The sequence below is a fragment of the Drosophila pseudoobscura genome, chromosome 2 (genome assembly GCF_009870125.1).
Source record: "Drosophila pseudoobscura strain MV-25-SWS-2005 chromosome 2, UCI_Dpse_MV25, whole genome shotgun sequence".
Classification (NCBI taxonomy): Eukaryota; Metazoa; Arthropoda; class Insecta; order Diptera; family Drosophilidae; genus Drosophila; species Drosophila pseudoobscura.
The window spans coordinates 4,959,670-4,985,794 of NC_046679.1; the positions used below are offsets into that span (position 1 = coordinate 4,959,670).

The following is a 26,125-nucleotide window of genomic DNA, read 5'->3' on the forward strand; positions in this document are numbered from 1 at the left end:
AATTAAATGGTACCAGTATATTAGGATCCTTCAAGTAATACTCACTATTCGGCAATCTCCTTAATATTGCTCTGCAGAAAATCAAAGGCAATCTCGTAGCCAATGGCATTGGAGGCCACGGCGCGGAAGGCCAGTGCACCATCCTGCTTCATTATGCCCGACGTGGGATTGATGGTCATGTTGAGGTATCTGTGAGAAGAATCGATAATGGTCTTTAATCTAATTCCATTTAGTGCTGATTATCTGCTACTCACTTGGACAGCAGCCAGGGCTTCGTGGTGCAGCCCAACGAGGTGAGTATCTCCTCCTTTTCAGAGGCGCTTGTGGTTGTCTTGTATTGCTTGTAGGCGAAGTACCATTCTGGATAGGAACCCTCCGCCAGAGCCGTGCAGTAGATCACCGATTTCAGATTCGGTTTAATTCTAAAAAACCCATGAAGGTGATTAGCTGACACTTGGACTTCAGCACAAGCTCAAAAACTTACGGATTCTTTTTGGTATTTCGCATCCATTCGCGGAACTTGGACTGGGCCACCTGGGTGCATCGATCGTAGTTGAATTTACAGGCAAAGTTGGCCACCAAAGCGCGATGCTTCAACTGCAGATGGGACTCGTTGTCGGGCTCGTTCAGGCCATACTGATCGAAGGCCGGACGAACGATGAACTTCATAAAGGCCTAAAAAGAAAGGTGCATCCAGCATGAGTACAAAATCATTTAAAGGGTTCAAATGTCTAACAAAATCTCACCCTGAAAGTCTCATAGGCTGGTTCCCGCTTCAGGTTGTAGATCAAATAGTTGAGTCCCGGCTTGGCAGCACTCCAGAGCAGCTCATCATCCACGGACGTGTAGAGCTCCATGAGGAAGGTCAGACTGCAATAAATGAAACCTCAGTTAGCGCAGAGAAGCAATTGATTTAGCGGTCCAACTTACGGTATGTCGTAGGGCAGATACTCTGCCTGCGACAAGTGGAGTGCATCGTCGAGCAGCTGGGCTCTCGTTATCCGTGGCAGGGTGCTGAAGTTCTTCTTGAGAGCCAGCCACGAGATCATGTCGTAGTTGACGCGGTAGTAGCCCTGACGGTTCAGATTCAAGTAGACCACACTGTCGTTGTTGCTGGCACTGTTGAAGACGTGGCTAACGATGAGTTCCTGCTGGTCCTCCTGGTTGGTCATCCAGTGCGTGGGGATGTTGTCGCCCTTGTGCAGCTCGTCCGTCTCGAAGGTGATGGGGATGAACCAGCGGCTGTGGTCCGCAGGATTGCGGGCGGGCAGCAGATATCGCTCCTGGCGGAGGACCAAGTCGGCCCCACGGCGCTCCACATTGACCACCGGATAGCCCGGCTGCGTTATCCAGGAGTCCATTATCTGCTTGACGTTCAGCTCCTTCGGAAGAGTGCCCTTCTCGTGGCCATGGCGGGTGAGGATTGCCCAGAGATCGTTGCGGTCCATGTTCTCGTAGGCGAAGGTCTTCAGCAGATCCTGGGTAGCCGTGCGGAAGGCCTCATCCCCCACAATGGAGTTCAGCATGCGCAGGAGAATGGTGCCCTTGGAGTAGCTGATCGGATCGAAGATGCGGCGCACATCGTTGGTGGACTTCACGTCAAAGGAGATGGCATGGGAGGTGTTGTCCGCGTCGTGCTGCATCGACTCTTTGAACTCCATCATGGTGAAGGTGTCCATGATCTGGAACTCGGGATGGGCATGGTTCAGGGCCTTGTAACTCATGTAGCAGGCGAATCCCTCCTTAAGCCAGAGATCGTCCCACCACTTGGGCGTCACCAGATTGCCGAACCACTGGTGGGCCAGCTCGTGGGCAATGATCTGGGCCACGTACTGCATATGCTCCGACGAGGAGGCCAGCTCCAGATCCTCTGGGACCAGCAGCGCCGAGTCCCGGAACGTGATCAGGCCCCAGTTCTCCATCGCCGCGAAGCCAAAGTCCGGCACCGACACCAGGTCGATCTTCGGCAGCTTGTTCTTGATCCCGAAGTACTCCTCGTAGTACGGCAGGAACTTGCGCACCATCTTGTACGCATAGTGGGTCATGTCCACAAACGTCGGCCGTGTCCAGATCTCCACGCGCGGCACCACACTGCTGTCGAGAGCCGCGTAGCGCGAGTCAACCATGTTGGAGACAATGAAGGCCACCAGATACGTGGGCATCTTCGGCGTGGTCAGGAAGTCATCTCTTATGAAGCCCGGACGGTAGGCACTGCTGTGCGACTTGGGCATGTTGGAGAGGGCCATTTTGTACTGGCTGTTGCGGATGATGCTGATGGAGAAGTTGGCCTTCATGTCGGGACGGTCGAAGCAGGGGAAGGCGCGTCGCGCATCGATCGGCGAGAATTGTGTGCTGATCATCCATCTGCAAGAGAATAGGGTTATCCATTAAGCGATTATCCTATTGGAAGTGCTGCAATCACTTACTCTGGCTTTTTGGTATCCGGATTGGTGTAGCTGGTCTTGTAGACACCCTGCAGGGTCTCCGTCACCTGGCTGACAAAGTCCAGACTCAGCAGCAGCCGCAACTTTGTCTCCGCGGCCAAGGACTTGTCCAAGCGGACCACAAATGTGGCATTGTCCTCACCATAGTCGCTGTCAAAGTCCAGCTCCAGCTCGTCGCTGCCATTGCTGGTCTTGCCCGGAAGTGGCGCCCGGATCACACGCACATTGGCGATGCTCACGTTATGCACGTCCAGCACGATGGGCTGCCAGGCGCTCACCTTGGCCACGTCCCGTTCGATCTCGATGGTCAGGCTGCCGTTGTTGGACGATGTCACAATGTTTGGCTCAATCAGGAGGCTGCAAGAGGCGGAAGTGAGATGGGAATGTATCATGAAAATAGCCCGGGGAAATGCAGTGCAGGTGAAATGCAAATGGCTGCCAAAAATGCCAAGTTGCAGCCATCAAAAGTGCCAATCAATCAATCACTCGCCTCGCTCGTCCGGTGGCAGTCAGAGAGCAGCGCCTGCACATGTGTTTGGCATCGTTTTGAGGGCAATGCAATTCACACTGTGATCTGGCTTCGTTCGACGGATTGGGGATGGCGATGGGGCAGGCAGAGGCAGCCATTAGTCGCTGTGCATGCCATGCCACATCATAAGCCGCATCAGCAATCAGAGCAAACAAGAACTGGGGACAAGCGGCTGCAGCCACCACGAAGATTGGATGCTCTACCGAAGGCAGTTTGTATGTAAATCCCGATACAGGAAAACAGGAATTTAATTATGGGTAAATATGAAATATAATTCGCAAATTAACTCTTTAGAATGAGGTCCAAGTCTCCTTTCACTTCTTTTAGGGGCAGGCACCCAACTCTTCGACAGCCTTTCATTTCAATTAGAACTCTCTCTGGTGATTAAGCTCTCTGCTAATATGAGAGCAATAAAAATGTATTGAAGATCAATTCCCTCGACTCTCGCGCACACATGCCACAAATGCCACAGACTATCTGGCAGATGCGGCCGCCGGCCTGTTCTGTTGGCGACCCACTCTTCGCACTCCACCGCCACTCCAGCGGTTGCCAATCTGGAAGCCCCATGGGTGCTGGCTTTGCGCCTTGTTGCATTTAATTGAGGCGATTGGTTTACAATGCGTGCGCCCGGGGCAACCAGGAAGCAAGCTTCGAGGCAGCAATTTGCCATGGATACGGCAGATACAAGGAGGGGAGGGGCAGGGTTTGGGGGGTTGCCGGTGGACAGTGTTGCTTTGATCAGCAGCTGGAAAATCAGTTGCCATCGATTGGTGCAAAGAGAACTTTGCGGCACTTGCCGCCACCATCCATCAGCCATCGACCGATGCATCTCCCGATCTCTGATCGGAGTTGGAGGGAGGCCTGCGTGAGGGGCACAAATTAATGCCCAGCTTGGGCTGGCTTTCTGTGTCAATTATATTAATGCATGCTACTGGCTACTGGCTACTGGATCTACTGGAGAGCATCTTTTCCCATCTGGCAGAGCATCTTCCTATCTGGCGACCATCTATATCTATCCGGCTGCTGGTCCAAGTATCTGGCACATTATGTCATGCCGACAGTCGGCGTGCGTTTATTGTTTCCTCAGATCTATGCCGCTCTGCTTCGCTTTGGTTCCGCATCTTTTTCCCAGAGTGTGACTGAAGAGCGGACCCAGGCCTAACGAGCCCCCCCCCCCAAACCCGACAGCTCTCTGGCGCTGCTGGCCGCCATCTCCCGTGGTGTCTTGAACAAGTTGTTAGTTCATTAGTTACATGTGAAAAGCGGCTGGAATATAAGCAGCAGCAGTAGCTAAAGTTCTTTGGTCTCCACTTTTGGTACACGGCTGCTGCTACATTGCGGCTCAATCCTTGACCCACTTTGGCGCAATAGAAATAAAAATATACGTATACGTATACGTATGTGGCTGTACATGACCCCAAGACTGACGTCAATGGGGAAGGGCTGAAGGAGTCTACTGGTTTTAGGCGCTGTCAAGGATAAAAGGACGTGGCCACTACATTAAGACTTTTATGGGCGTAGACAAATCCAAGTTTTGGGATAAATAGAAGGATTTCCCAGCTCCCCAGCTCAGTCTTGGCATAAAAACGGCATAGCTTCTGTATTTTATTCTCTATACCAAGCAAAATATTTGATTACCTATAGAATAATAGCTTTCCTGATGAAAATTATTGCCCTTGTAAAGATAACGTTTGTATCTGCCCCAAGAAAACTTTCTGTCATATTAATATCGCTGACAGGCTTCGTCTTAGCCCGTCAAGATAGCATTGATACACAACATGATCCAGATTGCAGTCAACTGTCCGATCAGATCTCAGTGTGGAGCCGGAAATGACAGAACAGTCGTGCGAGTGAAGCGATTTGTGTGTCAGCCTCGAATCAAAAGGGGAACATGCAAAGCCATTTAAACAGGAGGCAGTCTCGTGTCGGGCCTGCGGCGATTTCCATTAAATGCAATTGTGGCTCTTAAGTGCTAAATTGCTTGGCCCACAGCCACAGCCACACCACACCACACCCCCTGTGACGAGTGCCACTTAGATACTTAGATAGGTTTCACCCTTCACTCACCTGTAGTGCAGTGGACGCCAGCCCTCGTAGAGCTTGAGGGGCCGATCTGTGGGCTTAGTGCTGTTATCGAGGACTTCCGTGGGCGGCTTGGGCACGGGTATTATGTCACCCACGGGTGGAGCCGGCGCCATCTTCGTCTCCGTCTCCACGACCGGAGGCGGTTTGGGCGGGGCATTGAGGCTTAGCCATCCAGCAGTCTCGATGGGCGTGGCATTCACCTCGGGATGGTGAGCGGTGATGCAACTGGAAGGCAAAAAAGAGTTGCAAAGCAAACAAATCAATTCGGGTTCATTTATGCAAAGTGCTGCTCCGCCGGTCACACCCACAAATCCATCCTCCAGCTCCAATTTTGACCCTTCCGCACCTCGAAATGCGTCAGGCTCAGAAGAAGAGTCCGGAGGCGGCAAAAGGAAACGCATAAATTGCTTTCACTTTCGAAAATGAGGTCATGTCGCGTTCGACTGCCAATTAGCACGCTTGCCAAAACGTTTAGCAGAATGCAAAACTAAGCAAATACCAGACAGACCAAATTACCGAATACCGCACCCGTAAAAGGTGGAAAATGATTTCGATTTGGGCCCTTTTACTCACCCGGGACTGGCTTCCGTTGGGGGCGAGACGCCTTGCCGGGCCACGAAGTAGGTGATGGCTATGGAGAAGAGCAGCGCCACAATCATAATGAAGGCCGAGATGATCAGGCAGGCCCTGGAGACATACACGCCCGTCGGCGGTCCATTGAAAACGTACTTCTGGCCATTCTTGGTCTTGAGCTGACCGCCTGAAAGGAGAGAGAGAGAGAAACATTGGAGAGAGCTATAACTTTAGTGATCTATCAAGGGAGAGAGAGGTATAACTTTATTGGCTGTCAGAATTCTTAACGCGCCCACAAATTTATGCCCATCGTTTTACGATCAGGGGCCATAAAGTTTATGTTTTGTCCAATTAATTGAATGTTTTCAGTGCATTCAAAATTTGTTTATAGATTTCTTTGTTTCGATTTCTGTTCGAAATGCCCGGCATGCCGATGCATCATGCGAATGGGCGGCCTGTAAACACTTAATGGCAACATCAAACTGATTTATGGCATAATCTAACCAGCAGTTGGAGGGGGAGAGTGCGTGGAAATTAAAAATTGTTAACAGACCATTTAGCGGGGTGTCGACAACGTCTTCTGTCCCGCGGTGCATCCGCGAAGAGAGTCCCCCCAACTTCTTTGCTCTTCTTTATGGCGAAAATTCAAAGTTGAGTGAAAATTAATGTTTGGCTCATTTCTTAGAGCCAAGGAGAACCGACTTGGTCGGGCCTGGACGCATACAAATGATCACAGTGCTTAAAAATAGTCTGCGGATACTTGTATTTAATTTTTACTATATTTATTTTGTAGATACTTCCACGAAAAGATGTTGAGACTGAGATAAAATTTATTGAATTACTGCAGGTGATGTAATTTCAAAAAGTATGCGTAACACAGTGCTCGAAATAAGTGTGAGATCACCTGATAAGCTGTGGAATACATACATTCCATGGCAATGATAAGCACAGGAAAACTTGCAATCACTTCAAGATGATAAAGAATACGAGTACGGGGTATTGTTATGCGGAAGTAAACAATATCTCGAAAAGAACTTATCTGGAATGCCAGCATATACATATACTTATGCTTGCCACTGTGGGCCAACGATTGGGAGCAAAAATAGTAGCACGTGCTGAGAATTTTCAATTACCCGATTACCATTTCTCGCTGGCCTTCAAAGAGAGAGGCCTCACAGCTTTTTATGATGTGTGCGCATGGAACTTTTATAGGAAAGGCGGAGGCCCAGGCCCAGGCCCAAGCAAATGGGAAAGAAATGCCCCTCAGAATGTCAGTGACTCTTTCGATGGATGGCTGCTTTTAATTAAATTTCACAAAAAGGTTCGAAACGTTTCGTGGAAAGGCTGCCTGCCCGCCCGCCGTAACTTTCTAACACGCTTTCCTCTCGCACGCTGCCCCACCTGTTGCAATGCATCTGCGGTTCATCTAAGGGGCACCGCAGCCACATCTGCCCCCCAGAACCTTCCCCAGCTGGCTTTGATCTTCGGCCACAGGGAAATGGTATTTATGTGGCATGCCCCGAAAATAAGACCGCCACCTGCAGCTGTGAGCTGATTAGAGAGCCCAGAGATCGCGTGCTCGTTCGCCTTTGACGGAGTTCTGATAAATCAGTTGTCAAGAACTATAACTCAGTGATAGCAACGCCCTGATTGCTCTGCCCGCTGAAAGCTTTTCACGATTTTCCCCCCGTGTTCCCAGATTTCCCAGTTCCCCAGTTTTTACTTTTATTTATTGTTTGTTTAGTTTTGCTCTCCACAGAGTGGGAGGTGCTGGAAATTTCATTTCTGATGAACACATGACGAACCTCTGGTCCCCATCTGATCTTGTCGTGCCCCACCTGTGTATGTCTGATGCGTTGCTTCATTAACAGCGGGAGCCTAAGCACTCCATCCCTCCCCGATTCACAGCCAGAGACATGGTGATTTAATATTCATAAGTCGAAGTTTAAGTAGCATCAAGCGACAATAAAACATTCAAATTAAGTTCCAGACGCCACATTTTGTGAATGAATTTCACATATACTGGTGTCTGCATGTGGGTGTCATGCGTGAGGCGCCACCAAGCATTGGATCAAAACGCCCACGGGGCCCGACCTTAATGTGGGAATGCCGAACCCGTAAAATTTAACAAAAATGGTTAATGAAAATGCTAATTCGAAAGTTGGGATCATCTGGATTATACATATAAAACACAATCATCATAGAGATGTTCTTTTGATGATTTCAAATCCGTATCCAGATTATGTAAGGCCAAGAACCGACTTCGTAGTCATTAAAGAACCAACCTGTAAAATTTTGTATGTTTCTTTATTTATTTTTTACGACTATATCATAGACTCTATTCCAAGACTGAAAAAATATAAGCATAAATTTTGAAACATACCCAAAAATCTGTCCTTTGATATATAATCGAAATGGAAACGTTTTCTAATATTTTTCGTATCATCAAATTTGAAATTACGCAATTTCGTAACGAATCCACGGAACGTACCACCCCCAACCGGGTCGGAGGATGCGGATGCGGATGCGGATGATGCCAATGCCGATGAGGAGCAGGGAGGTGGTGGTGGTGGTGGTGATGATAATGAAGCTGAAGCGGAAGCGGGTGCTGCTGCAGATGGAGCTGTAGATGTTGTGGTGGGCGCGTATATTGCAGATGCCATTAGGGGCATTTGTATCTTGGGATTGGTATAGGATATGATGGCTGCATGGGATAAGAGGGAGTAGAAGAAAAAACAGATAGGAAGCTGAATTTAAAGCCAAATGAATTTGAAAGCAGGTGAAATGGTTTTGATTAATACTCGTATTATTAACATTAAATGGAATGCCAAGGGAAATGAGAACAGAACATGTGTAAATGTAAGGGAAAATGAAAAGCAAAGGGAAAACTATGGGGTGTGTGTGCAATCGCTGAAGCACAGCAGCAGCAGCCAATCAGCCACAATTTCCAATTGAAAGACATTTAATCAAATTGACGCCACCGCTGCCACAGCGTGGGGGTAAGGTGGTGTCTGCTCTGTGGCATGGGGTAATCGGGGCAGTGGGAATGGTAATGGTAATGGTTATGGTATGTGCAAATGGGGAATGAAAATGCGTTCATCGGAGCACGTGTCGCGGCAGGGGGGGGCTCTATATACCCACTCCCACTCCCCCCCCCTCCGCTCTACTGACGTTATTTGTTGATTTTTTGAATCGATCGCCCAATTGTTGAAAAATATTGCTAAAAATACAGCCAAATGTGCAATTGTATATGAGATGAGCCCCGCGGTTGAGTGTGTGTCAGCGCCTCGGTGTTATTCAACTTTGCCAGATCGGCAACTATTCTATAATTAGCCGGCTATAAGGAAATCTTTATACTCGAATGATTTTTGTACATTTATAGAAGAACAATAGATGGGGCGGGAAGTGTTGCCACTGATGAATGGACCTGATGATACCCTACCTTCAGATGTTCAAGCTATTAGCACATTGAAATGGTTAATATTTCAAGACGATGTTTGTGTTGGGTATTAGCCTTGTATGTTACTCGAATTCTTATGATATCCATAATCATATTCATATTCCTAAATGTTAGCACATTTCAACATCTCTTCCACATCAAAGTGATCTCCGGACTCGTTTCCGACATCCCAAGACACCAAAATCCAACCACAAACCACACCATGAATCATCGAATCAGTGGATCACTGAAATGAAACGAAATGCCCAGCCAACACCTTCTACGCTGAATTGACCCCCCTGGTCAGCCCGTCCCAAGACCCATAGAGGTTTTATTATACCAGTTCTGGTTTTGGTGCGGCTCGCTTTTGCTTTTGCTTTTGCTGAGGGGCTATTAAACGAAATCGAAATCGAATACCGAACGCAACTTGAGTGCGGCAACTGTTTGCATTTCGCACAGTAGATCGTTTTACACGAAATTACTTTCGGTTTGTTGGCTGATCGTATTACCCGCAGAAGGGGACTGCCGACCGGGGACTGGGGTGTGAGTACTCCTCGTATCTTAATGACTCAATCATGCGTTAAATGCCAAAAACATGGCTAAGCATGTACCTAAAACGAATACACAGATAGACGATTGTATGTTTTAACAAGAGTTCAATAACAGCCAACGATAATATTTGATTATTCGACTTTGAACTTGGGAATTGCTTTTGGAAAACCCAAAGGAAGTTGATCACATTTGTGGTTTGGCAAAGAGGAGAATACTTCGAATATTGCTATTTTTCAAGGGGGTTTTAATGTGTTCCGAAGAGTGTCAATCAAAAACCAGCCCAAAAATATTGTTCTTCTATCAAAGTGTGTTTTAAAAAGATTAATAATACACAGAATACAGTGGAAGAAGGTCCATTCCCTTATGAGATTTCATTACTTATAGGGAGAGTTCCATATTTAAATCCCTGGGGGATTTTTTAAGCTTTCGTAGAGTTCTCAGATTTTGTTATTATGTTGAAGTGTGATTGAAAAAGAGCCATTATACACAGAATACAGTGGAATAAAGTCCATTCACTGAAAGGATTTCATTGCTTATAGGGGTGTTCCATGTTGAAAGTAGTTTTCGTATGTTTTAAGGAAGCTCTAAAGAGTGCCAATCCAAAACTAGCCCAAAACAAAGAGCAATAATACATAGAATCAGTTCATTACCTTATGAGATTTCATTGCTTGTAGGGGAGTTCCCTGTTTTAAGTAGTTTTCGTAGGTTTTAGGTAAGCATTTGTTCAAATAACGATAGAATTTTGGCTCTATTGCGCAATCCCTTCAGTGATTTCATTCATCAAACATTTGTTAATACATATTTATAAACAGGAACTGCCTTTGCAAAGACCCATCACAGAACAACTCGCACTCGTACAACAAATGTTTCATTGTGAAAGACCCTACATGAGGGGACACAGGAACTCTTATCGGTTGCCCTTCCACCAGGTGCACACTCGCTTGACACTTAATTGCAAAGAAATTGTCGCATTTACGTCACGAAACTGCTTTCTTCTACCATCGCCACTCAGTGTTCCCCGTCCCCTTTCCCATTCCCTTTCCCGTTCCCGTTCCCATTTCCCAGCCCATATCTTATCTGCAACATCGGAATCACGGCGAGACAAACAAACGTTTCGTTTCAGTGTTCCTGCTTTTGTTGTTGTTGTTGTTGTTGTTGTTGTTGTTAATTGTGCATGTTGGAGCATGTTTGAGGAGCCCTCTCTCTCCTTCTCTCGCTCCTACTCCTCCTCCCTCTTCACACCTTCAAGCAGTGCAATTCAATTTGATTTTCGTTCGCTGTCTGCCAGGCCGAGTGTGTGTCATATTTAATGATAACCCATTTTCACTTACCCCCCGCCCCCCACTGAAAACTCCAGGCACGGGGTGGCAGGAATGTAGGTTACATAAACAACTTCTGGTCATGCTTACAAGTGCCTTTCTTTGAGTTGTTTAATGGCCCAAAAGATGCCCGATCTCCGATAGCCGTCGATGACGAAGGGCCCTTCTCTCTCTCTCTTGGAAGGAGGTCACTCTTTGTGCGGGTCTCCGGTTCCTTTATGAATGCTCACCATATGCCAGGGATCTGTCTGCATTTTTTGCATTTCCTTTGCAATTTAATTCCTCGCTGACCCAATTCTTCTCCCTGAGCATTTCTGCATTCATAATTCATTATTCATTATTCACACAAGAGCAAATCTGTCGCCTTGCATAGGGAAAGATGTCGCTCAGACGAGGCTGAGGAGTGCAGAAGACACAGACATATGGCATCTGGTTTTTGGGTCATCTCAAGAGAAAGATATACCAGTGCCCGATTGGGGGAAAATGTCTTTTAATTGGCAAGCAATTAGGCGGCTAAATAAAAACTACTTTATATGGCCGCCCAAATGTCTGGCCTAACAAACATAACAAAAAACAATAACTAATGTTTAAACCGCTTCGCATTGTCAATTGCTAAAAGTTGACACAGAGAAAGAGGGGGGCAGGCAGGCAGGCAGGCAGGCAGGCAGGAGGGCATTCAATTGTGGCAGAGTTGAGTGAACTTTGGCTAGAACGTGTCGAGGAACTTGAATGGAGTCCCTCTCTCTCTCTCACTCTTTTCCCATTTTGCATGTCTCTAATGAACCATTCAGCCGCTCTGCAGAGGGGGGAAGGCAAAAAGAACTGATTCGAGGGTGTGGAGATTCCGCGGAAATGTCAGCCCACAGGCCCATACATAACTCATGGAACTCCAATTGGAAATTAGAAATGTTGCATGCAACGAGGTAATAAACAATTCATTTGTTGTCTCATCAAGCGAGCAACAAAACTCCAAACAAAACTCTCCTGAAACGACACACAAAAAAAGGGCCCTGAAAATTGAGATCCAAATTGTTTATTTGACTTTTCTTTGTGGGTCTTAAAGGCCTTTACTTTGACGCCTCGACGAAAACTGTTTACTTCTCCGAGAGCTTGACCCAACATTTATTTGCTTTGATTTCCGCCGCGTCAAGCTCCGATTCGGGAGAATTTTTTTTGGGCCGAAAGACAAACAAAACTGAGACATTCACAATTTTGAAAGCTGATGAATACTAATGCTTGGAAATCGGTTGATAATTCTGCTGATCCCAATGCTTAGGCTTCCATTCGGATATTACCATAACCCGCCCGGAATCGGTATTTGGAATTTTATTTTAATATTCAATATTTTCCACTTGGCGAAGAGAAAAGAAATGAAACCGAAAGTGATAGAAGAACAGCTAATGAAGTCGTCGAGACAATGCAGTTAATTATCCCCCAGATGGGGAATGGGGCTGGGGATGGAGTTCCCTTTGGGTCACGTTTCCGGTGCATGAAACCAAAAACCAGTCGCACTATTTGCAGTTACCCAACGGTAGCTAAAAGTTTGGGGAAGGGAGATATAATTATAATTATGAGCCACCAGCAGAGGCCCCCCCTGCTCTGTGCAACACATTGTATCAACATGGGGTGGCAGAGCAAGCAAAACTCTGAGATATCCGACAGAACTTGCCACCTCTGCACCTTCCAGGCAGCCAGGCAGGCAGTGCCGCTGATGACAGCATCAGATACACTCGTAGAGGAGAAGCAGTCTGCCGGGGGGCAGCGGGGATGGGAGGCAGCAACAACATTTGGTATCCAAATAGCTTGACTGCCACAAACAGGCCTTGAGACTTAAATGTTTCTGTGCTCCAGCTACAAGTCGCTTGCTTGGCTGTGATTTATCATCCACTGTCGTTGACACTGAATGGGGCACTTTGCTCCCCTCTTGCACCTCAGAGCTGTGGCTGCTGCTGCTGCTGCTGCCTGTGGGCGTGTCCATGCCCCATGGATCGTGCAACTCGAAATGCAATTCGTTTCACTCCACAAATTAGCATACGATTATCATTATGCCAGGCAAGGCGCACAGTTCTGCATGTCACAGATCAAGGGAATGGTGCATGAGAGAAGATGGGAAGATGGGGAGACCCCTGGCTGCAGAAAATACGTGTCACTGGAAGAGGTACTGATATGTACGAAATTGCTATTACTTATTGGAGATACTCCAAGAGATTGATCTTGCATTCGACCTACATTCTCCCATTCGGATACCATCCTCTTCCTCTCTTAGACCTTGCCCCAAATGATGATCTCAATTCCAATCACATTCCGTTCAAACTTTACACCTTGTCCACATTATGCCGAGCACAACCTTCAGTGGCAGCCCCAAAAAAATGACAAATTAAGCGACACTCGAAAGCCACACCAACCGTACACCGACCGGCACTTGCCGTGCAGTTTTCGAGTGCGGCTAATTTGTAAATTAAATTAGCGCTCAGTCCCATTTGCCACTCCACGCCACGCCAGAGCCTCCACTCGACTCGACTCGATTCGACAACAAAGCAGCCGTCAGTTCGTCTTTCGGGCCATCGCAAACCCCACTCAACCCAATTTTAATTAGACGGCCAAGCCACGAGAAAAAAAAGAACCTTCCAACGAGTAGGAGACGTTGTTGTGGGTGGAGTTGGAGATCGTTTTGCATGTCGGACAAAACCTCGACAGAAAGCCATAAAAAACTGGACGATATAAAGCCATAAACAAGCCACGCAAAACCTGGCTCGGTTGCTACCTGGAACTGTCAGTGGGACGACGACAATTTCAGGTTGAATAAACTTCAAAGTTGCAAAAAACATACATAGAGAGAATTAAAAGGTATCTATGATGCGTGGCAGGCAGCAGAAGGCAGGGTCTTAGGCAGGGGTCTGTACATCTTCCCCCTCATTGCTGCCACGCCACTGGAACGACTCCCCAACAATTCTCAGTTTTAATTATCAACGACACGTAACAGAAAAAAAGACTTCGTTTTGTACGATATTTTACAATTAACAAGAAAAAAAGCGTCTGCGTTTTTCCTAATTTTTTGTTGACTGTTGTATGGCATGCAACGATTTTGATGAGTTTCTGATTTGTTGAGTAAATTGCTTGGAAACAACTTAAGCGCTTTACAATTTGTCGCACTTTTGCGACAGTCGACAGAAACTCATTCATTCGTTCGTTCATTCATTCATTCATTTATTAACAATAAAAGGCCACTTTACAATGAAAATTGAAATGTTGCAATCCCTGAAGCGTTCAAGGGGAAAACTCTCAATGGGGGTATGCACACTTTTGAGTTCTTTATGGGTGTCCTATTCCATACGATTTATTATCTTTTGTTTGGCCAAAGTTTAATTTTAATTCTAAGCTTAATTTTCATTTGCATTTTCCACTTAATATGCAGCAAACATATACCTTTTCTTGGGTCTTATCGAAAGTGGAATATCTGGCGGGCCCAACCCCACAACCCCACCAAATGATTAAATAAATTGGCACGTAAGCAGGCCCCAGCCAGGGGGGTGTAAAGCCCATAAACCATAATTTCATATAATTAAATAGGTATACTCTTTCTGTTCGGTTTTTTCTCACTCTGTCGGCCTTGATGGGCATTAAACTGTCGCCATAGACAACCCATTATTTGCCATCTATACGGGTATACTTGTATGTATGTATGTATATTCCTAAATTATTGTTTACTTTGGTAGGCAGGAACTGTTCGCACACAAAATTATGGCCCAACATTCAGTTTTTGACTCTTGTTTTTTTCGTAGTTTCCATTTTTTATGGGGTCTCGTTTAATCGGCCGCTGTTTTTGGCTCGCTGCCAAATTATTTTCCTGCTCTCATTTTCACTCGGCTGTTGGCTTTGACATTGTCACGCCTCACGCCTTCTTTTGTGAAAGTATTTTCGAAACATTTTATTTATAATTGCCTGTCAGAAATAGCGGCTGAGGATCTGAAGACCTGGCTAATGGCTAATCGGAAAGTGGCTTCCAAGAACTAGACCCGAATTCTTTAGATCTTGTGATCTGGTGGCCTCTTGTAGTGTGATGTATCTCTGCCATTTATCTGCTGCCTTCAGGAGATTGAATCTACGGCTAATTTGTGTTTAATGAAGCCGGCAACACCTCAAACCCTCTTGAGAGCTCGGGCCAGGCCCGAGGGCCCACGCCATCGCACACAGCCCCCAAGGTCCGTTTTCATTATGAAAATTGATTAATTACGAAGGGGTCAACATTTCCGCTCTTGCCAATTTGGGGTCCAAGCCTGCGGGCGCCAATTATGCGAGTTTCGAGTGTTTCAATTATGAGTTGTGTGGGTGGACAGCCTACGCTCAGATCGGAGCAGGGATATGCCTTAATAATGCCCATAAATCTGATATAAAGACCAATGAAACGACGTTTTTATCTGCAAATTGTATCTACAACAAGGCGCAGCTCAGGGACTGGCAGCTGTTCCGCATTATGACGAATGTGAGCCACGTTCTAGGGGCCCCCATAAGTCCTATGCAGCTCAGGTGCCAAGGGGCCCGCGACAATCTATCCAACTACTAAGCGGCCATCAAAAGCCATCTAAGCGCTTCAAATACGTGCCGGCGAGTTCCAGGAGCGGTGCCCCCCAGTCCCCCTTCCAGTCCCAGTCCCAGTCGGATACCATCTTTCGCCTGCAGAGCCGTTTACTTTGATGCATTCCCAATGACGGCGACGGTGACGGTGGCTAAATCACGAACTGCCGCTGGTCTTTTGTGCTGGCTGCAATTTCAGCTAATTTTCGTTACAAAACAGCGCCAGATTTTTGCATGCCCGCTTCGCTTCGCGGCTTGAAGTCTACAACGAAAATCACTTAGCCTCATTTAATATGGCTGCTGACCATTAAAATAAATTATTTAATTTTATTATTGCAGATAAATCCGAGAAATAATGTGCCTCAAACTCGACCAGGATTTGACAGGGCAGTTGGTCTTAAATGAGATTAAATCAACTAAAAGTTGCTAAAGTTATTCATGGCATTCGCTAAAGATACATGAAACGAATCGTAGATGGATAATTGGGTGTCAGAAAAGATATGTATAATCGTCAGATTCAGGGCAGCTATAAGTTTTACAATCAAAATTGCAGTCTAATTATTTCCCAATTTTAAATTAAATAAATCAGCAAAAGGTGTTATTTTTAATTTTTTCAATCAAAATTGTTTTTTTCTGATATCGCTAAATATGATTGAAATATGGATTTTGGTGCATTCTAGGTATTTGCATTTATTCAGGTAAAATTTGCATTCATAACTCTTACTGACGGTCCCCGGATTTGGGAGTCATTTCTTCACATTTATTTTATGGAATTTATTTAGAAAATAGTACTTATTCAAAGACCATCCACTAAACCTTTCTCTTATAGAAGTTTGGCAACACTGCCACCCAAGTACGCTGCGCATGCGCTCAAAAACAATGCCTAGCCATCTAAGCGTTCTCTCTTTCGAATCGGGTTGGAAGCGCCTTAGATAAAATATGTCAACAGCAATTGGCGCTACTGCAAATTGATTTTAATTGTATGCACAAGAGCGCCAGGGCAGCGCCAGTCCAGCGGCAGTCCAGCGGCAGCTGACGTCATTTCCATGACTCGATGATTGGCGGCGGCAGCGGCAATCGTAATCGTTTCTGAGGCATGCCCAGAGTCAAACCGGCAAGACGCCAATGCAAATAAACGGGGAGCCAGCATACGAGTATTTGCAGAATTGGCCGAGAGATATGCACGCCAGTTGTTGGCCAAAGTCAAAGCCAAAAAACAATTTAAATGCAAATCACGTGTTCCTCTTAATGCACTTGATCAATGGGCGGGGCAATTGGCTGGAAACGATTCCCGCCTGAACTTGGACCACAAATGGAGGGGAAAATAGAAAATAGAAAAGAAAATCTAAATGGAAATGAAATTGCCAAGCGGCTGGCAATGAAAACTGACATTTGAGGGAAATGCGGCCAGTAGGTAGAAAAATAGATTGAATATTGATTTCGAAATAAAAAAACTATTTATTTCCATTGACTGCCCAAGGAATTGTGTCAATCGATTGGAATGACTTGGAGAACCTTTTAGCCATCGATCTTCGGCTTAGTACGAGTATCTCGTCGTATCGAATGTCCCAGACATTCCGACATTGAACCGAAAATTGAGCAACTTCAGATGCATTTTCCATGTCATGTAATTGAACACCTCACTCACAGAATGAGATACTTAAACGAAAAGCTGCTCGGCAACAAGTCCAACTCGTTTTCATATCTCTTAATGTGTATCTCTTTATAGAATCTGTCATAAGCAAGAGGTGTTGGGCTTAACGCCTTCATTCCACGTCTTCTTCACGAGGTTTATGCAAATCCCGATAGCTTATCAAGTCCCATTATGTATGCAAATGGGCGTCTAGTTCTTGCCCAAATGGTGTGTTGGGAGAGGTCAAGTTGAAGACTAAACACAAATGGGAGCACTTGAATCGAAAGGAAAGGTCACCGCTGGGAAGAGTCGTGCCTCTGATACCCTGTAAAGGGATTGCCAGTGGCGGGATATAATCTGGGATCGAGATCAAGGTACTTTTGAGGCACATCTTTGGCAATAGCACACTAAAGATCATCTCATTCCTCCTTCTACGACGACTAACTATCTTTAAGAGACTTTTCTATCTTTAAGGGGTGTTTCTCTCCTTCCTTCCAGACAAACTTCTCCCATAATATATATGCCCTTTATCTCCCAGCATTTTGCATATAAATCCAACAACTGTTGGTCATAAATTTTCGCCTAGTTTGCTGTCGTCATTGTTTGCTCGGCCTGTACAAAAAACTATGAACTATGAAGAAATAGAGACACATGCAGGGAAAAATGTATGGGTCATAGCCCTGGCAAGGTCAATCGGAAAGCGAGCCCAAGCATGTCCACTAATTCAGTGCCTGATTTGTCTACCCTGTAGATTTTATTATTATTTTTAATTACATTTTTCGGCGATAAATACCGGCATTAAAAAGTGTTTAACTACAATATGATGGCGCGCACTTGGGGTTTGGCTGTAAGACAATGTATTTTCACAGCTGCGAAGTGTGTTTTCTTTTTCAAATTAAGGCAAATAAATTCTTGTGAATTCCACAAACAAACGATCCACAAACAGAGCAGAGCAGAAAGAGAGATCTTCAGACAGACACAAGGAATGAGAGCCCGATCCTAAGGCCAGGGCCAGGGCCAGTGGCAGGAAAGATATATGTATGTATTTATTGTGATTTTTGTCTGGCACTCGGCAGAATTCCTGGAATCAAATTCATGGCTTCGACTCAACAGCAAAATTTATTATCATTTTGTGGCTTTTTGCTGGAAACGTGATCAGGACGGATCCTTTTAAGCGCTGGCGTTGCAGATGACATCATCAGCTTGCCCCAAAAAAATATCTCTCTGGCTGATGCCCGCCTTGCACTTTTCAATGCCTGCCGTGGGGCATGCTTGAAGACGCTGCTGCAAGCTGATAATTTATGACAGTTTTTGCCTTCCTCCAAATGAATATTAATTGAAAACCCCTTCCACTGGGTCGTGGCAGCATCAGCAGTCGCCTGACAGACAGTTTTGCCTTTTAAGGAACAGACTTGTCAGCGAATCGACTACTTAACGATTTGTTTTTTGTGTTTTTTGTTTGGATTTTGCATACCGATATCTAGAATCGAATATATGGCCTGTGATTTACATTCGGTAATCCTATTATGTAAATGGGAAGACAAAAGCCGAACATGTGCTGTGGCGTCATAGATACAGCGAGAGTCAGCGACCGATCTGCCATCGATCCGAAAAAGGGGGATAGAACCACTTGTCTGTGAATGTGGGCGCGTAGAACCGGCTTGTATCTGGCAGATAGCTGAAACCAGTCATAAAGATACACGCTCAAATGCACTCTCAGCCTTTAATTGAGTGTCACAAAGTTGATGGCCCTTTCCCTTTTGCCCCCCCACCATTTCCCTGCGATACATATTCGATATTTGTGCTGGTTATGGGTACGATTATAGTAGAGATCATTTACCTGGACTTTCCACGCCCATTATGGCATCGGAATCCTCTGCGCGTGTGTGTGTTTTTGGAGAGAGCATTGTTGGGGAGAATAGTGAGTGTTTAGTGGGATGTTTAGTGGGATGTTTGGTGTGACTCAGTCACGGACTCGAATACATATGTTTGCCAAAAAAAAAACACAAAACTATATCGGGGATGCATTGCCTCATAGCGTCTGACTAATGGGTGGATGGGTGAAGTGGCAGTTTGAATAATTCTCTGGCATTTGCATTGCTAATAAATCGCAGATATTTTCGGTGTCACTGTGCAGGTTTTTCTCAACAGATCATGCCACAAATTCTCTCCGTGTGTGTGTGTGTGTGTGTGTCAGTGGAAATTCAAAGTCAAATACTTTGTACAAACATCTGTTCGAATGTCTTGTTGAATGAATTTTCAAATTTTCGCATTGTGTGAGAATTGTGTATTTTTGGTTGAGGTGAGCATGCAAAAAGCCACAAAATGAATGAGAAATTATATTGCATGATGCAAGTGCTTATGGATCATCCAACTATATCCTATATAGTGGGTCTAATATGGCTATGAATAATTGGCTGATGAAAAAGGGTATTGAATTACTTTGGAAGAAAATTAGGGGATCTCCCTTTCAAAGAGGGATTTCAGAAATTCAAAAACTAAGCAAACTATTTGCAGAATAAACAAGTAAGAAAATCCAACCAAATACGCGAGAATTATAGAATATTTTTCAAAGTTTCAAACACGATTCCGCTCTAAAAATATTTAAAAATAAAATAAACCATCTTAAGCAGAGATTAAGAGATTATTTATTCCTTAAAGAAACTTTTAAAAATATATAAAATGCATTTGAAGAATATATCAAAAGCAAACACAGGAATGTGGGCTAAATTCCATAGCTTTTGGGTGTAATTTGCATCAAAGAAAAAGCATTCATTCGGTAGATGGACTTGTTCGATATCTTAAAGATACATTTGTGGCATGTAGATGCAACTCACCTTCATTGACGTAACCGCCCTCCATGGTGCCGAATGTGTACACCTCGCTGCGGTTGCCGTTGCCTCTGGCTAGGCCCCTGCCTTGCAACACTTTGGCCGCGACCTACGTCTATGTTGCCGCAAAGATTTCGTGGCCTGGTCTGGCCTGGGCAACGCACTCGACACCTCTGATGAATCTGTTGCAATGCGTTCGAATTCGTAGCTCGTTCTGCGTTCTGCTGCGTTCTCCACGTTCCGCGTTCTTCGATTCTTATTTATTTTTATGCCAAGTATTCTGTTGTCTGGCTATTTATTAGAATTTATCTGGCGATTGCCCAACCAACCGAAGGCACTCTCCAAATATTGCTGCCTGATGGAATATTGTGTGTGTGCAACGCATGCAGGCCGGAGTGTGTGGCTTGGGGTATGCCACTGGGGTCTCAAAGATGCGGTATGGCGTGTAAGTGGCCGGGCATCTTGCGAATGGATCTTCTCGGTTCCAGTCGTTGAGTCGCTGCAATAAACAAACACTGCCTCTCTCTGTCTCTCCCGCTCTCGACCCACTGTATCAGTGCGGAAATGTGTTCTATCTGGAGGTTGTATCTTCAGGTTCAGGTCCTCTCCTTATGAATTTGCATTTGGCCCCTGTCGTTGGCTGTTTTTGCTGTCTTATTTGCTTGTCTTCCCTCTGGGGTTCGGGGATTGGCCTCTACTTCTTAATACTTGTTGCGGCTGTTGCTCTTCTGTTTACTTCCTTGGCCTGCAAGCAGATGGAAAAGAATCAAAAACGATCATAAATAAATGCTCTTCCACCAAATTGTCCAGAGATAAATGCTGACCCCCAGCTTGACGGTGGGGTCAAAGCAAATAAATCGTATCCAATCCCATGGAATCCATGGCTTGACCCCTGGCACTCCCAGGGAAATGTTTGCCTAGGCATTCTTTGGGAATACTCTGGAAATTCTTCACAGATTCCGTTCTGGTCTAAGAATAGAAGAAAACACACAACGTCTCTGGAACGTCTTGAAACATTTAGTTCCTTCATTTCCGTTTTGGCTCATGATTTTCGCTTTTATTTATTGTTAAATAAAGCTTTTGGCCCATAAATTGTACCATTTCTAGAGGTAGTTTATGTCGCTCATGATGTCACTTTGTCAATATTTTTGTGGCCGCAAATCGAAAGCTAATTTGAAAGGCAAACACGATCGACAAAAAAAAAAGAAGAGAAAACAACATTTGTTTATTGATAGCCGGATTGCATCCCCTGTTTGGCTTGGTTTCTGTTTGCATTGGCAATCTTCGAATCTGTTTTGACAATGATTAAGCGCCAAGTTCAATGTCAAAACCACAAACCGAATGAATATGGAGGCCATCGTATCGTATTTCAAGCAGAGTGCTTTAAAAGCTTACTCGTTTTGGATTAAAGAGCCCGTAGAACCGCCAACGAACAGAGCACACAACGAACTGCAGGAGAACCAAAGCCGGAAAACAAATAAAAGATACAATATTAAGTAATAAAAAAGAAGAGAGTGACTGAGTGAGAGATGCCTTAATTGTCGCCATCAAAAACGGGAATGGTTGCGCTGTCATCAATGGATTCATACTTGACATTCGATTAGGCCCCAAGAACGGGCCCCGACGCACACCCAATTTCAATTCTTATGCCAAAACATAAAGAGAGAAGAAAGAGAGACTCGTAAACTTTCAATTTTTTGGTGGACTTTGGTGGTTGGTTCCATTTTTGATCGGCGAAACGAATTTTAATTGAAGCCGCAGACCGCCGATCGACGGAGGGGCATGGGACCCTGAATGATTACATGAGAGACACAGTGTCTGTCTCTCTGTCTGTCTGCCTCTAACAAGTCGCATAATTAAACTGGCATTTGATTAATAATCATTGAACCCGACATGACCCGCACTTCCTCAAACACCCCATCTCTCCCCCTCCCTTCCTTCCCTGTTAACCCTGTCTTGTGGTTTGTTGCTGCAATTAGGGAGTACATTAAGCATTTAAAATCGAATTTTATTGGTTTAAATCTGTAAAAACAGCCTTCAATCCAATGAATTGGATCAATTGATATTCCATACTTTTATTGCTTAACGAGTGTAAATATTGAACGTTAAGGACAACCAGCAACGGAGGGACTACTCTCGATGATGCATCTCCAATTGCCTTCGGGGGGGATGCCATCAATCAAAACCCTACTGGAGTTAGGGATAGATGATGATGGACTGCCTCCGACGAGTGTCGAGTTAATTGCCAACACACAAAGCGGTAATTATATAATTGTCGGGGCTGACGGTGCCCTTGTCTTGAGTTGTTCTCTCTCCCTCTCGTGGTGACAATGACACGGGCTGGGCCTGGCATTGGTAGGGGTTACATCTGTACCATTGACCCTTCAACAAGGTTGGACTGACAGTTAAATCTGCACACAATTTGGGGACAATTACTTGTTTAATTATTATAATTTCCCACAACAAAAGGTTAAAGTTTTTTTATACCAAAAAACTCTGGAATAGGTGATGGATAATTCATCAAAAATTAAATGAAACTGCACAAATTTGAAGTAGAATTCTGGATAAGTTTTCCAAGCTAAACTTTGAATTCTACAATGATTCATAATTCATTCAGAAAGACTGAAGTGTGAATATGAAATCTGCAGAAAAACGAGGGTAATGGCAGACTTTAGAATGGATAGAGACTTGGTCTAAAGTTGATAGAAAAAATCAGGGAATTGGTGAAATTATTCCCAGAAAATGTACTCCAAGATCTGTGCCTACCTGAAGCACCCCTTAAGCCCTAGGCCCCGCCTAAATTTGGCATTAATTTTAGAGCTGTTCCACCAAAAAGTATTCCATGGCAAAGACAGGTTAAAATGCAAATTAGCATTGCAAATTATTACTCATGTCGGGTGTCGCTCCCATGACCACTACGTAATTTATCCATCTTTATGGCAGTCGTAATAACCATTTTGTCTCTATTATTATTTTCAGAGCGTTACAAACGCCCACCAATGACTGCCAGCTAGAGATAGAGACACAGACGTACCGTGAACTGTCTGCACTTGCCAGCGATTGCAATATTACGTATACGTATACGTGTGTGTACGTACAACCCGATGACGGATCATTAGGCTTCAGCAGCTTCACACAAAAACCAATTAAGTGAGAGACCCACAGCCAAACAATACAATCGAATGTGTGGCAGGGGCACAGCCAGAGGCAGCGGCAGGGCGATAACCGAAGGGGTGTAGGTTCAAATTAATAGCACCAGTTTTTTCTCTGTTTTGTTTTGTTTTTTTCCTGCGTTCTGTGCTGAAACTGACGACGTCATCGTTGTCACTCTTCTGACAGCGCCTTCTGTATGGGTGGCGGAATAATTTACTCACAGTCATTCCTCAGAGTATCTGTGGCTTATTTTTGGTTCTTTTGTGAGGCGCGAATATATTCATAGATATATTATTGAAAGTAAATAACAAGAAACTGGGTCAGCGTCAGCCCCAGCCGCAGCCCCAGCATCCCCCTAAGCGACAGCCAAGAGATCAATCATCTTTTGGGGGAAAATTGGAATGGAAAAAGCATAAACTTGAGACCGCCAATAGTTTTGGCGCCGAATGGCTAATAAGAATAAGCGCCAGAGCCAAGTGCACGTGTCGTATGCCAAATATTACGACTGCTTCACGGGAACATCAATTTTACGAGTCCCCCTACCCGCCGCCATAAAACCGCCAATTACATCACAGAACCCTCTGCGTGAGTCACGCCCCGAGTTCAGCGCACTCCCATCGGCACCCACTTCTTTGGTCTGGGCAGATTTTGGAAGAATTGGTAATTAAATACGTGACGGAAATTCGCAAGTTCCTTCGGCACTCGCCGTCAAAAGATATTTTAATGGGTTTCCCAGTGGGTTGATTTCTATGGAAATTTGGTAATAGGTAATTTAACATATTTATGTTTACAACAACTAAATTATTGCACGAGAAATGCCAAGATATGCGCCACCTAAAAGATAGATAGTTCTGTCTTTTACTGATCTCCCAGGTGCCATAATAGCTCTGTCTTTTATTCCATTATTAGATCAATAATTCTTGTTCCACTCTCGATGCAGGGTATCTCAAAGTAGACTACCACTTTCTCTCTTTTCGTTTCAGTTACTCTGCGAAATGGCAATTTAATTGAACGAAAAATTTTAAAATTTCATTCTGATCATTAAAATTAACCAAAAATAAAATTCATAGAATTTTCGCACTTAATCGCAGCTGGAATCGGATGCTCGATTCTTTCGAATTCGAATTCAAATTCACATCTAATTTAATTTCAGTTTATTTGTTCAGAAATATTTGTTCCCCCCATTCCATGGCTCTTGCTGGCCGCATTCTTCCGCGCTTTTCTTTCGACCTTAGGTGATCGTTTGTTGGCTTTTAGTTGGCTATTTTTATAGGTGATCTTATGAGTGGCCACTGGCCAAGTGACAGGTCTGTACGTTCGTCTGCCCTGCCATTGCCACTATCGAAGGTGCAGTAAATCATCCAAGTTTGTTGCCATATCTATTTGATTTTATTTTATTTTTTTGTATTCGTATTTGTGCTGTTTTTTTCTTTTTATCGCCGTTCGTTCGGTAAATGAAGCGTGCGCTCCAATTTCGTGTCAATGGGAGGGAGAGAGACCTGTGCCATATTGAGTCTGTCCCTGTCTCTGCCTCTGTCTCTGCCTCAGTGTGACATTCAACGTTGTCACTTGTCCGTTCAGTGGAGAGTGGGGGGAGTGTCAGAGCCGGACATTTGTTTGTTTGGTTTTCTGTCGTGGACAAGTGACGTAAGTCGGTTGGTAGGCCACATAGATACACGGTATCTTTTCAAGGTTACTGTGGTCTCCAAAGGGGGGCAAAAGGGGCTTGCAATCGATATAAAGATATTACTATTGACCGACCATATATGATTCATTTCATTCATTCATGTGACTACTGTTTCTACTCCTCTTTCCCATGCTCCCCCTTTAGATATCTCTCTTTTTAAGATCTCGCCACTCAAACAATTACACGGCATATCTTTTACAGGGAAATATTTAATTTGGGCGATAAACTTAAGAGCACACAATCTAATAAATTGCGATGTCGGAAGAGATAAGGCCTTGGGTGCTGCAAAGTTGATGTCATTGCTACCATAGGCCTCCCCCCATTTCTCCTGCCCCATTCTGGGGGGTATTATGCCATAAAATACAAAAGAACTCCCCGCTAAAAGGGCCGCCAACGGCAACACCGAAAAGAGCAGCAGTTTGCTATCTTTGGCTTATCGCGGGGTCTGTGGCGGAAAATTCTTCATTTTCCTTTGCATTGCGTGACCAGCAAACGGTTGACACACCCACAACTGCAGCGCAACATTGTGCCCCCTATCCATACTCTCTTCAACTCCTTGTCATATTTTTCACAACACGCATAAAAATTTAACGCCATTGCATGTTTGTCATTTGCTGAGCTTTTGACCCCTTGGCCAACATTCAGGGACCGTCAGAAAGACAGACCGCCAGCTGATGAGTTCCGTCCGATATGGACGTAACGCAGGGGATGGGGCGGTGGGGGCATGCACTTTTCGGCATTTGTTGGCCGTGTCGAAAGCGAAATTCATTCCCCCCTCCCACAGCCGCCTCGCTCTGGGAAATTAGTTACGCGCTGGGTGCTGCTGCAGGTGGTTGTTACTGTTTTAATTTGGAAGGGTGTACTAGTGTGTGGTGTGTGTCTTTGTGTGTGTGTGTGTGGTGCTGACTAAGTTAAATGGAAATGTCAAATGGCTCTGACAGCGAGAGTTGACAGCTTTTCGGAAATATGCAATGGAAAAATATGGAAAGAATATGGAAAAAAAGAGGGTGGCCCTGGAGTCGCAGCTTGGAATACCCTTTCAGTGGAAGATTTGTTCCGATCTAATGAATGATAGTTGATAGAATAATGATTGGATTATCTTTCAGCGTACAAAAATTTTACTTGCATAATATATTTTAACAATCACTTAATCATTAAATCATTCCGATAGACGGAATAATAGATAATAGAATTACGATTGGATTATCTTTAAACCGACAACATCCTTGTATAAAATATTTCGACAATTACTTAAATCATTAAACAGATTTGGTAGACATATTATTCTACAATTTTTAATGGTAT

At 44.8% G+C, this 26,125-nt stretch overlaps 1 protein-coding gene across 4 annotated transcripts in view; it reads right to left on the reverse strand.

Annotated features, from left to right (window-relative positions):
* Positions 1-26,125, reverse strand: part of LOC4800737 (aminopeptidase N) — a 30,926-nt gene that overhangs the window by 956 nt on the left and 3,845 nt on the right. For 2 of the 4 annotated variants that reach the window (XM_033382929.1, XM_033382925.1), the window contains 10 exons: positions 19,987-20,725; positions 8,015-8,335; positions 5,632-5,818; positions 5,041-5,283; positions 2,427-2,801; positions 931-2,364; positions 747-870; positions 485-675; positions 255-422; positions 46-189 (listed from right to left, as the gene is read on the reverse strand). In XM_033382929.1, the coding sequence (XP_033238820.1) occupies positions 46-189; positions 255-422; positions 485-675; positions 747-870; positions 931-2,364; positions 2,427-2,801; positions 5,041-5,283; positions 5,632-5,818; positions 8,015-8,335; positions 19,987-20,011 (3,212 nt within the window). In that variant the 5' untranslated portion in view covers positions 20,012-20,725. Of the gene's footprint in view, positions 1-45; positions 190-254; positions 423-484; positions 676-746; positions 871-930; positions 2,365-2,426; positions 2,802-5,040; positions 5,284-5,631; positions 5,819-8,014; positions 8,336-18,989; positions 19,026-19,986; positions 20,726-26,125 lie in introns of all 4 variants that reach the window. The other 2 variants (XM_001357918.5, XM_015183176.2) reach the window with 2 other exon arrangements.